At 45.8% G+C, this 11,857-nt stretch overlaps 3 protein-coding genes and 1 long non-coding RNA gene across 6 annotated transcripts; 2 read left to right on the top strand and 2 right to left on the bottom strand.

The window, feature by feature from the left end:
* Nucleotides 1–150: 150 nt before the first annotated feature.
* Nucleotides 151–2,110, top strand: LOC103995915 (ATP synthase delta chain, chloroplastic). 3 transcript variants are annotated; one of them, XM_018830903.2, is made up of 2 exons: nucleotides 151–597; nucleotides 1,188–2,110. In XM_018830903.2, the coding sequence occupies exon 2, from the start codon at nucleotides 1,188–1,190 to the stop codon at nucleotides 1,935–1,937; it is 750 nt and encodes a 249-aa protein (XP_018686448.2). In that variant the 5' UTR covers nucleotides 151–597; the 3' UTR covers nucleotides 1,938–2,110. The 3 variants fall into 3 exon arrangements, with proteins under 3 accessions (XP_018686448.2, XP_009414933.2, XP_065020142.1); XM_009416658.3 differs by having other exon boundaries at nucleotides 154–485; XM_065164070.1 differs by lacking the exon at nucleotides 151–597 and adding an exon at nucleotides 598–627.
* LOC135645567 (uncharacterized) lies at nucleotides 1,530–5,314 on the bottom strand. The gene is made up of 3 exons (XR_010498825.1): nucleotides 4,561–5,314; nucleotides 4,353–4,445; nucleotides 1,530–1,943 (listed from the first exon to the last, which is right to left on the bottom strand). It is a non-coding gene; the product is annotated as an uncharacterized LOC135645567 (long non-coding RNA).
* On the top strand, nucleotides 5,294–6,405 carry LOC135645565 (uncharacterized). The gene is made up of 2 exons (XM_065164069.1): nucleotides 5,294–5,741; nucleotides 5,827–6,405. Exons 1-2 carry the CDS (start codon nucleotides 5,394–5,396, stop codon nucleotides 6,262–6,264), a joined length of 786 nt encoding a protein of 261 aa, XP_065020141.1. The 5' UTR covers nucleotides 5,294–5,393; the 3' UTR covers nucleotides 6,265–6,405.
* Nucleotides 6,406–8,418: 2,013 nt separating this feature from the next.
* On the bottom strand, nucleotides 8,419–11,288 carry LOC135645370 (auxin efflux carrier component 3a-like). The gene is made up of 6 exons (XM_065163689.1): nucleotides 10,082–11,288; nucleotides 9,804–10,011; nucleotides 9,640–9,725; nucleotides 9,390–9,547; nucleotides 9,134–9,210; nucleotides 8,419–9,057 (listed from the first exon to the last, which is right to left on the bottom strand). Exons 1-6 carry the CDS (start codon nucleotides 11,175–11,177, stop codon nucleotides 8,991–8,993), a joined length of 1,692 nt encoding a protein of 563 aa, XP_065019761.1. The 5' UTR covers nucleotides 11,178–11,288; the 3' UTR covers nucleotides 8,419–8,990.
* Between the last annotated feature and the right edge of the window lie 569 nt (nucleotides 11,289–11,857).

Raw genomic sequence — 11,857 nt, 5'->3', positions numbered from 1 at the left:
ATCCAAAAAAATATGTCGAAATATTAGGGAGGATATAACATCGGATTCCATGTCGGAAAACGGGCGTGATCAATCCGGCTTTGACCAGCGACTGGTTTTCTACCACGTATAAACCATACCAAACCCCTGCACTGATCGTTAGCCAATCAATCTCGTCAAAGCGTCGAAAGGAGGAGAAGTGCCTCCTTTGTGTTCGAGCAAATGCTGTAGATAAGATGTTGACGGAACAAGGGGGTGAGAGCTCCGCGGACGGGGCTGGGGAAGCGGGAGCGCGTCAAGGATGATGTTTCCGCGGCTGGAAGAGCACGAGCAGTCTCCCCCTCCAATCCCATTCCTCTTGGACTTTCATCTCTCTCTACCTAAGACTTCACTCGATATTATTCCCACCTTATCTATCTGGGATTAACCTCTCTCCATACACCCTACACATCTCCCTCTCGTCTACCTCGTCGCCCTCGTCATTCGTCTCAACGCTGCTTCTACAGGTTCCAGCTCTCTCTCTCTCTGGTTTTGTTTTGAAGATGAACATGTAGTCGGTCCGGCTTTTGTGCATCATCTTGATACCTGGGGAGAACACCATGCAGCAAAAGGGTGCAAGTATATTATTAGCCCATGATATGTGAAACTGTGTGTAAATCTCAATTCATGCACATGATTCACATATTTGTAGGAATTATATAATCTCAGATCTCTTTTCACCCCATATATGTGTTCTATCTTGTCTATTTTCTTCCTTACTTGTCATCCCACAGATACTCTAACCATAGGTTAAAGATCAAAGAAGTTTGTTGATAAGAACTGTTGTTATTTACTTGCTGAATTTTGGATTCCAACATGAGATAGGGTTTCACTTTTCGTATTCTTAATTCTTCTTCATTCCTAGATCAGGCCATGAACACACCAATATCCCCCTATCTTCATGGAGTTGCCTACCTACATGTAGGTGAAGAAGAATAGATGACTTTTATCTGCCTTTCAATTGCAGATTTAAGTTGTTCTATCTTCATTATTGTCGTGTTGTTGTACTTCTACAGAATTCCTGTAAACAGTAGTCTCCAACATTTATACAGATGAAATGAACATAATCTTTATCTTGCACTACTGTCCTCAATCATTTGTCCTAAAAATCATTGCAACATTCAATCATATATTGGGAATCAGAAGTTGACTAAGTAACAATTTTGCAGATGAAGATCTTATACCAGTCCATTAATCCAAATGGGCAACCAGCATGCCCTCTTAAAAGTTCTGCCATGGATGCCTGTCAACAACGTTTTCAAATGGGTCTGCCTCTGCATGGTGTTTCCTCCCTGAAGGCATGCCCATTAAGCTCATTGAAGAAGGCCTCTGTCACCATTGCAGGCAGGGAATCCAGACAAGGACGGCCTTCATATGCTGTATCTGATGTTGGAACCGACCCTGATGCACGCATTGACATATTCGATGGATCCACCAGTAGCATTTGCAATCTTTCTCATTCACTTGTAAACGAACACAAAGTTGGGCATGTCGAAAATTGCAACATGCCGGTGTGCGGCCTGGAGTTTCAGTTTCAGCCCTTAACTCCGAGTTTCATGCATGCTATCATGGAGGAAGAGAAGTTCAGTGTGACACAAGATGCCAGCAAAGAGGGCGATCAAAACTCTTCCAAGCCAAGTGATGTTCTTGTCATTTCTGTCTCTTCTGCTGTGAAATTGGATGATAGGCAGATCAATCTCATCTCAAGAAAGATGCAGAGGCTGACAGGGTTCAGAAAATTGAGACTGGAAAACATTGTCGATCCATCGCTGATTGCAGGCTTTGTCATTAGCTACTGTGACGATGGGTCGCATATTATTGATCTGAGCGTGAAAGGTCAGTTGGCTATGCTCGCAGCAAGGCTTGAATCCTCAGATCAGAAGAGTGCTAACACAGTTGGAGATTTCCTGACAGCATGAATTGAACTGCATCAAGTAAATACTCACTAGTTAAAACCATGAACTAAGACACTAGGAAGAGGCTTGATCTTGTTCTGTTCAGATCTAAGTTTTTAGTCTAAGAGATGTGTATACTGGTAGGATGTTAACTTTTTTGTGTATTAATAGTAAATATATCAATGGAGTTTCTAATATCCATCAAATGCATGAGATTGCAACACTGACAGGATTTTCATGGGACCAAATGTGTGGAAATATGCATGTTCATTTGGTGGTAGATTTCTGCAGCCTAAAAACTCTTTGCATACACTTTTGAACCCCAATGTAAGATTGGTAGAAATTGAAGTCAATTAGATTCCTACCTACTCGATTTCCCTATCAGATAAAAGCTCTATCCTTGATTAGTTCTTAGCTTGTGATATTATCATGGTTTGATTTAAAGCACAATATCTACCGGTGGAAAATTTTGCATATTTAATTAATTTGTAATATTATGTTCTCTCTAGATAACATATTTGCTTCTTGCTTACTATCGCACTGGACTTGCTTAGATTAGTTAGTGTTGCACATCATAAATTAGGCACCTTTGTTGATCTATTAGATTATCCCATGCCTATCTGAGAAAATTAGTGTTCATAAATTTATCCTATTATAATCCCTTCCAAGGAAAAGCCCACTACAATGAAGATCAAAACATAGTGTTTTAGGCATAGTCAATGTTACAGATTTCAGCTCTGATTGATCCTAATTGACATATACCAAAAGCATCGACGATCCCATCTGTCAGAAATCTAAACTAATCATGCAAGGTATCTAGACATTGTAGACATACTATACTACGGAGCAGATGAAGGATGAAATTTAGTAGTGCACCTTATAATATGCCCACTCTTGTTGGCCACTGGAGATATTGTGACAGTCCTAGCAATGGGTGGGAAAAAAATGTTCCTAGCACAGGACCTGCTGAAGAAGAGAGAAAACTTGTGTATGCTCTCAGGAGCTGTTCTCCCTTGTCATTCCCATGTCCCACCCTTCTGCAAGAACTTTTGTTCCTTGTGCAAGCCTAGCCAAGGCTGTATCAATAACACTAGGACTGGTTCTAATTGTCAAACAAAAGATACATGAACATTAATGGAACATTCATATTTTTTAAACTTCCTGTCATAGTATCTTATTAACCTAAAACCTAAAATCACAACCGCGAATACCAGATAAACATCTTAATTAGTTATTTTTGTTATGCCACTTCTTTATTTAATGCCCGATAATGTGAAGTATCCATTTGTTGAACTGACCGAATGTTGGTTCATAAATGAAATACAGAAGAGGATTGATCGACCAAATTGAATGTCAGTTGGCGCTAGAGGTGGTAATAATATGGATCTTCTGAGACAAAGGTGTCACGAAAAAACAGGCTAAACAGACAACCAAATCCTCAAAACACTCTCAAACCCTAAACCAAATGCTTCTGCTCTACTTGGCCTACACTTCATAAACCATATGATATCTTGTCTAGGTCTGGTGATCCGTACATGCTTAGTCCATTGAGAAACTAGGTAGGTCCAAATTCAATCAAATAAACTGCACGTGAATAAAATATCATTTAATCTGTTCAGAGGAGCCTTACTAGGCACACCCCTAGTACATTGCAGGAAATGTTTGAACTGAGATTGGATAGTCATCTTATGGGTTCGAATCTATGGAAGAATTTCACATCTGAGCAAGATATGGAAGAATTTTGCATCTAAGCAAATCAGCTTATGGGTTCGGTCAAGGCTCCCTGGTTGGACATCTTCTCTAGTAAGGCATCATCTTGGTCGGGCTTCTTGATCAGCTTTCTAGATCTCACTTCACTCTAGACGAACTCCTACCCAATTCCAAATGTGACAACATTAGAAAAATGAGTTGGGTTGGGTCAACTCCTCCATGCTGAGTTGATGACCAAAATTAACATTGATAAATTTTTATGGTAATATTTTAATTAGAAGAAAATGATTCACATAATTGCTTGCAAAACAAACACAATTTTCACAAAACCAAGGCATGAAGAGACATTATATAGTAGATACAAATGAAACAATATGAAATTTAAGTCCTGCAAAAGGTCAATTAACGAACACATGATCAACAAGCCTGTGAGATAATTTTTACCAAGGCAGAACGCACTTCTTAGTTCCTATAAGAGGATAGCTTATTTCTTCTCCATATCAATCTTAGTTCTGTTTCTAAAGTCTAAAGTAATGTTTCACAAGTAAAAGGTGCTCTTTTTGACTAGTAATAGGATCGTTTAACCCCAACAACTTCTCCCCAGACAAACATGTAGAGGGACATGATGAATCTTTAACAGGCAGCATTGTACATGTTCCAGATTTGAACTACATAGGAATTGATCTAAATTGCACAAAACAAGGATTTAGATGGGAAGGAGAAGCATACGATGGTGCCACAAATTTCCAGCAGCGCCGCCTGCCTTTCTCCCGATTTCTTATGGTACTAAGCAAAGCACGTTGAGGATCGCATCCTTGTGACCTAAAGAGAGAAATCAAACAAGGGAAAATGTGAGAACGGAAAATTAAGAATGACTAAACATTCCCGAAAGGATTTCGTTGGCGCTGCTGCTGTAGGGAACGATGGTAGAACTCACCTAAGGGTTTGGGAAGCTCCATCACAGACCGGATGATGCCTGGTTCAGATCGTTAGCATAGCGCCTTGCCGAGGGCCCGGCAGAGGCGGATCGGTGAGATGTGTTCGACGGGGACGATCACCCAGTCCCTGGAACCCTTGCTGCTGCGGTGCCGGTGGCGGTGGATGGCCGGCAAGCTTGCCGTGGTCCATCAAGAAGACTAGCCGAATAGAGATGGATCGGAATCGATGGAGAAGAATCGGGTTCGGTGGTCTTCCGATCTGGAAGCCCACCGCGGACACGTAGACGCAAAGGTGGCTGTTGTTGGACGAGCGCTTAGTTTGCCCACGCAACGAGGAATCCAACCACTCGGGTTCCAGTGGCCCACGGGAGACGCAAGGCCGAGAGGCGTCGACCCCAACCCCGTGTGAGCCCAACGCGTGCGGGCACGTGGACAACCGTTTCCCATCACACACCACGGATAAAAGATTAAACAGCCGTTTCCAAACAGCATAATTAACCATTAAAAACTTGCCACCTCAGCATGAACCAGAGGGTCTTTCGTATGAAGGGCAGGAATTGGATTTCGTCGTTTGTAGCTGATCGGGTGGGCATGGCCACGTTGGATGCGATAGGAGGAAGGGGCGCCGTCCACCGAAGCAAAGCGTGGGAGATTGGGATTCGACACCGCTACCCGCCCCGGTTCTCCGATTCCGTCTCGGTTCCTCATCAGTAGTATAAAATCGTTGGTATCAAAAAAGGACCGAAAGGGTGGGTGGGATCGATCTCACCTCTCTTTCCGGCGATTCTTGATCACCGCGACATCGAAGCGCAGTTCGATTCAAGATCGACCCATGGCGTCTTCGTCCTGCGCCTTGGAGCTCCGAGCGGCTGGGTTGGCCGGTCAATTTCCGGCGGTAAGGAAGCAACGAAAGGGTTCTTCTCTCTGCCTTCTTCTGGCAGGCACCAAGTCCCGGCGGCGTGATTCTTTTCTGGAGATAAGCAGAGGCACACGAGCCACCGTGAGGGCCGCCCAAGCTGTGGGGCACGACAGGACGACGGGGCTCCCATTCTCCGCCGTTCCAACAGGACAACTAGCGCTGTCGGCTCCTGCAGCGGTGTACATGAACAAGATGGAAGAGGGGGGGAAGGTTGTCACCCCCGAGATGCTGGATCGGTGGATGAGGGAATCAATCGGAGAGGTAGCGATCGCTCCTCGATCCCTTGTGTTTCTTTCGTTGTCCTTTTTCTTTGATTCCGCTAACCTCGTGGAACCAATCAATGTAGATTGTGCGGAACATCGGCAAGGCGCCCTTTCTCATGCACATCTTCTCCGACGGAGGCCGAGGGGGCGCCGCGCCGGCGCTGCGGCTGGAGAAGGAAGCGGCGTCGCCACAGATCTGGCGGCAGATCAAGAAGCGGTGGGACAAGGAGGGCCGCACGCCCGACGCCGTGATCCTGGTGGAGGGGCTCGAAGAGGGAGAGATGGAGGACGGCACTCGCGTTGAAGAGGCCGCGGTCGGCGTCGTCTGCCGCAGCGTCCCCCGGACGTGGGGCCTGGTGGTGCAGGGGCGGGGGATGGACTGCGTCGCGTGCTACATCCTCAACATCACCCGGGTGATGTCGTCGATGGGCTTCTGCACCCACTTCTGCCTCGTCCGTGCCAAATGCTTCGGCGAGCCGGCGGACGTGCAGCTCAGGAACGTTTGGTTGCAGGGGAGGTAGATGGCGCGCCCACTCACCGGTGGTGATCGCTGCATCGGAGCCGCCAAAGACGAAGCCTGATTTGCTTGTATTATTATTATTATTTTTATCATTCCCCTAACAAAATTCGGCAAGAAATATTATTTTTACTCATTGCTTTTATTTAGATTCAGAAATGGATTCTACTATATTTTTTAAAAAGATCTCAATATTGTTTCGTTGCGGGACCCACATGGGGCCGTCTGATTTCCCAATCGGTACGTAGGTACACGAGGGGTACATATCAGCGGGTGGAAGAATGTTTTCGGGCAACAAAGACCGCGTGTTCCGCGTTGCGCCGAGGAGTACCCATAATAGGGAAAACGGTAAGCCACGCCACCCAATACCTACCTATCTGACCATTGGCGAAAATTGGAGGCTGAGAATTGGGCCCCACAGGAGCTTAGTTGACACCGCGTTGACCTAGTTATATTTTTGTCGTGGTGGGGCCGTTTCAATGAATTAATTGCATGGCACGCCAAAATTGGAATCTCTGATGCTTCCGATGTCAAAGCTCGAAACGATTAGTCAAATCTTGAGAAGTGTGATAGTTGCATGCTATTAGATGTCACTTGTGAGGGTCATAATAATGAAAAGTATGTTAAAAGTGCATTACAGTCTTTCTATATTGTACTACAAAGGACTTCGACAAAGATCAAAATTGAAATGTGGTTCATAAATTCTGGTCATACTTTAAGGTTGTCTGTCCACAAAATCAGACCTTAAATGAATGAACAGTGGGGTCATAATTTATTGTCACATTTAAGCATTCCTACTTAGAGGGGGACGCTCTAAATAGGTTATACAACCTGATGAGAGTAATAATAATGATGGGACACGAGCTAACGTCATCTACTCCCGGGTGATGTCTCCTATGTCACGTAGATCAATGAGTTAGGGGGTTGCCTGCCTCGGTCTGACCTGATAGTGCCTGGTCGAAATAGACTAAAACGTTGATCGAGGCACGTCGTCATCCTGTAGGAGTCTGGTCCTTCACGCAACGCCAATGCCGGTGTCAAACGTTATCCAAGGTACGACCCTACTCCTTGCAAGAGGGCACATCAGGAAACGGTGACCTTCCCTATAAAACCCTCGTGTTCGGAATGAATGAGAGGAGAGATCAAATAAGAAAAACCCCCTGAGATTATCGATTGACTTGATCGTCGGAGGGGTCAGGCCGAACTCTCCTAACTCGACCTGTATGTGTAGGGACGAAGACGGAGTGCCTCCCATCGAATGCCCAGGCGAGGGGCCCCCTCCCGGAGAAAACAGTGACCCCGTCGCGATCGGACCACTGCGGTCGGCTACCTCAGTAGTCTTAAGGGTCGTTCAGGAAAATCTCCAATCATTCAGACCTGAATCCACCCGTATTAACCCCGAGGCCACGGTGTAAAGATGTTGATACTAACACAACCAATAGTAACAATCACTATTAGATTTTTAAGAAGCTTTCATTTATTGTGATTCATGTTTAAGTCATCAACACCTGAATCTTATTGTAGCCAATCAAATTTTGAGACCACCAAAACCATAATGAGAGAATACTTAATATAATAAGATTTTATACACCTTTCATCCTTCAAATAAGGATTTTTTATAAAAAATATATATGTATATTAGAAAAAAAAGTTGTTGATATTTTATTTTCTTAAATGTTCAAATGGTCTAATTAGTAAATCGAGCCTAATCTCTTTCATCCAAATTTTATGACTATATTGCAAGCCCAATAAATCCCACTCACTCCACGGCCTGCCATTGCATGTGTGTTTGTGTGTGTGTTTTTCCCCGTTCTTGGAATGAACACACAGTTAAAAAACATAGGGGTTTGGGGCAATCGTTTTCATGAAGCCAAATGCCTATTCTGAGACGTAAACATAAACTTGCAAGGGGAAAAGGCCACCATTGATACGGCAAGCAATGTTGTTCCTCACAAACATGTTTCGAGATGTGGATTGGCGATTGAGAGAGAGAGAGAGAAAGAGAGAATGGAATGGAGCTTAATGATTTATAATAAAAATAATTGAAATTTCAAACAATATAGTTCATAGGGCTAATTACATAATACTTCCTGTAATTAGCTATTTTAGTATTTACGTTCCTTCCGGGAGTTATATTGATATCTCTATATTTACAAAACTAAAATATTTAATTTTATTTTACCTCACATTATCAATTTTGTTGATGAAAATATCACATGTACGATAAACTAAAGTGAGGTAAAATCAATATATTATCAGTAAATTCGATGAATTGAGAAAAAATAAAATTAAATATTTTAATTTTATAAATATAAAGATCGTAGTATAATTTTTAAAGTATAAAAATTGGGACGTTAAAAATAACTAATTATAAGAATTAATCTATTAAGTAGTGAGATGTCGGTATGAGTTGATGGCTCAGCCGGAATGGGAGACGATTTGCTTAAGAAAGCGACGTCCTCTTTTGACTCCACGCTCTCCTTTATCTGCCTCGTTTCTACTTCACCTTTCCTCGTTCAAAGCTTTGAACGGGTCAACACCTTTGACTACATATAGATTCCACTTCGGCTGTCAAATTGATTCAGCGAGAAGCCTTTGCACCGTGATTCCTTTTTGCCTCTGTAGGAAGATGATGTCGTTTACACACAGTGTTGTTCTCTAAGGTGGCGACTGTCGCATCCATTTGGTGAGGTAGAGGAGCGTCAGCATCATTGCAGGAGAAGAAGTCTGTCATAGTCCCAGAAGAATGTAGTATAGCAAGGTGATCGGAAGAGCTATCAGCATCCCAAATATAACCCTGCAGATTTCACAGCATGATTAGTGGATACTTGTTGACGAAGAGAGGATCTCTTCGGTCTGGGTTGAGTGCTTACGCGGTGCTGAGGATGGCAGGGTGGAGGTTGTACTCCTTGGCGAAGACGAAGGGCACGATGCCCTGCGGCAGCGCCGCCTACCCAAACAAAAGCATTGCGAGTTCCGTTAGTTACTGCGTCAAAAGATCAAACACAAGGTGTGCAAGAAAGATAGACACGACGACGACGGCAGCGGCGAATCGACCGACACCGAAGTCTCCGTCTGTTCCCTTTCCGTCACGATCGAATCAGAAGGTGGAAAAGCAGAGCGCAGAACCTGCACGATGGCGACGTGGAGGAGGGTCCCACGCAGGCCGACGGCGACGGACGACACGGCCATCGTCGCGGGTCCGGCCACGAACCGGATCACCATGGCGAGCGCTGCCACCCTGTTCCCGCACGCTATTATCCTCGGCTGCAGCGCCATGAACAGCCCTGTCGATGATTCCACAGCGCTCAACTGTTAGCAAAAGAAGGATCACCGGCTACTGCTGTAGAAATAGAATTGGCGGTCTTTGGGAACTCGCCTAAGCTAAACATGGCCATCCCGAGGCCCGCGTCGGAGAGTATGGAGATGGACTTCTCTACAACCTTCGGCATGGTAATGTTCCACCTGCACGCCAAGATTAACGATACCATCGTCATCATCATCATCATCATCATCGACTACGTGCTTGGTGGTGGTACGCACCGGAAGGCGACGAGGGACCAGAGGAAGCCGACCAGGCTGGAGTAGGTGTTGGGATTGCGGACCAGCTTACGCCACACCATGATCAGGATCAGACGGGTCATGACGCCCGCGGGGGGCATCTGGTGTGGCCCTCCGTCGCTATCGGACGGCCCTCCTCCTTCTCCTCCTCCCGCGCCCTTGTCGTTGGCCGCCGCCTCCTCGTCGAAGCCTACAAGCAACAATACAGACATGATTAGGAGGTGGATGTGATAAGAATAATGTCATATTAGTAGTTCAACCTTTGGTGGTGAGGCCGTTAAAGGGCACGTCGGCTGGCACCACCACCGGAATCTCCTTTGCCCCGTGATCGACGTGGTCCGACACCGGCGACGGGCTCGAGCTCCACACGAACATGTGCAGCTCCTTCGCGTCCGCTGCTGCCTTTACCGTCGTTGCTCCCACCCCTGCTCGGTGGTTGTGATGGTAGCTGGGTTGCGGATGGGGCGGCTTCTTCGCCGCGGCTGGGACCTCCGTGGCGTAGTGGTCGTTGTCTAAGCTGGAGTGTAGGGAGTAGATGTCGGCGGGGCCGAAGCTCGACGAGCGGAATGGCGGTGTCGGGGAGGGAAACTCGGCGTTGTTGCAGTTGGATCCCCTGGGGGTGGTGTTCCGGGAAGAGCTGAGGGAGTGGATCTCAACGCCGGTAAGGTTGGACGGCCGGGGGGTCGTCACGGTCGACCTCCTGGACGACGTTGACTTGCGGACGGTGACGTAAATCTTGCCGTCGCCGCCGAATTCTGCAGCGGTCTCGGCAGCCCCGGCGTCGAGCGAGTCGACATCGTGGTCGACACGGAAGGAGACGATGGAGGCGGCGGTGTCGGGGAACTGGTCGGCGACGAGGAGGCGAGCGGCGCGGTACTCGAAGAGGAAGAGCATGAGGGTGTACCAGATGATGCACTGCAAGACGACGACCTGGACCATGAGGGAGCCGGAATAGGGCCCGTACATGGCGACGAGCAGGGGGATGCCCATCACCAGCGTGTTGGGGAGGGTGGAGAGAGAGAAAGCGGTGATGGACAAGTCGAGGGATGAAACGCCGCCAGGGAACGGGCGTCGGCGGAGGAGTTTGGACCAGACGGCCAGGGCCGCGAGGACGAGCAGCTTCTGCAGGGTGTCGGCGGCGACGAAGCGGAGGTTCATGGCGTAGGGGTCGTTGGTCGAGATGAAGTGGAACGAGAGGAGAGGCACGGCGAAGACGGCCACGAAGCGGTTGATGCCAGCGCACTGCTCCGGCGAGAAGATCCCCCACCACCGCACCGACCCGTACGCCAGCACCATCGCCACGTACAGCGGCACCACCGCCACCAGCACCGTGTTCAGGTCGTGCCACGAGATCATTTCTCTGGCTAGCGCTCGCTTCTCAGTTACAGTCTCTCTCTCTCTCTCTCTTGGAGATAAAACACTCCCCAAGAAGTGGCGGAGGGGAACAGAGGAGGAGGAGAGTGTGCAATCTATGGATGTCTTCAGACTTCGACTAGAGGTATTTATAGACATGCAACACAGAGTTATGCTGATCAGAGCATCTTTACCTTTTTGATAAAGATTTTTAATGAAAATATATGTTTTATTACATACTTCACAACAAATATATATATATATATATATATATATATATATATATATATATATATATATATATATATATATATATATATATATATATATATATATATATATAGATATAGAAGAACAAATTATAAGTTTATTTAAGTTAATCTAAACTCAATGTTAAATCGGCTTAAACATTCTTTCATATTAGTTCCAAAGAATTTTTTTCATGTTCTCAGATATATGAAATGGGATGTTATTGGAACAACGAATCATTAATATTTAGGATATCTTCTTTTTGTATTATATTCCTTCCATACCTGAATTTGTTGTCCCGTTCAGACTTCAATCTACTTTAAAGGCATAATATGGAACATATATTTTGTCCAAAGCTCCTATCAGTCTCCATCACTCATAGTTTCAGGCATTGTTTACTTGTCTCTTTAAAGTGTTTGCTCTCTCTTAATTAA

Source organism: Musa acuminata, chromosome BXJ3-8 (assembly GCF_036884655.1).
Source record: "Musa acuminata AAA Group cultivar baxijiao chromosome BXJ3-8, Cavendish_Baxijiao_AAA, whole genome shotgun sequence".
Lineage (NCBI taxonomy): Eukaryota > Viridiplantae > Streptophyta > Magnoliopsida > Zingiberales > Musaceae > Musa > Musa acuminata.
This window is presented reverse-complemented; position numbering and strand designations above follow the sequence as displayed.

Excerpts from the sequence above, each read along its gene's own strand:
- LOC135645565 (XM_065164069.1), top strand. The coding sequence starts at position 5,394 with ATGGCGTCTTCGTCCTGCGCCTTGGAGCTCCGAGCGGCTGGGTTGGCC. Across the intron at positions 5,742-5,826 it reads TGAGGGAATCAATCGGAGAG|ATTGTGCGGAACATCGGCAA; the intron begins GTAGCGATCGCT and ends CAATCAATGTAG.
- LOC135645370 (XM_065163689.1), bottom strand. The coding sequence starts at position 11,177 with ATGATCTCGTGGCACGACCTGAACACGGTGCTGGTGGCGGTGGTGCCG. Across the intron at positions 10,012-10,081 it reads TAACGGCCTCACCACCAAAG|GCTTCGACGAGGAGGCGGCG; the intron begins GTTGAACTACTA and ends TGTTGCTTGTAG. Across the intron at positions 9,211-9,389 it reads TCCACGTCGCCATCGTGCAG|GCGGCGCTGCCGCAGGGCAT; the intron begins GTTCTGCGCTCT and ends TTGTTTGGGTAG.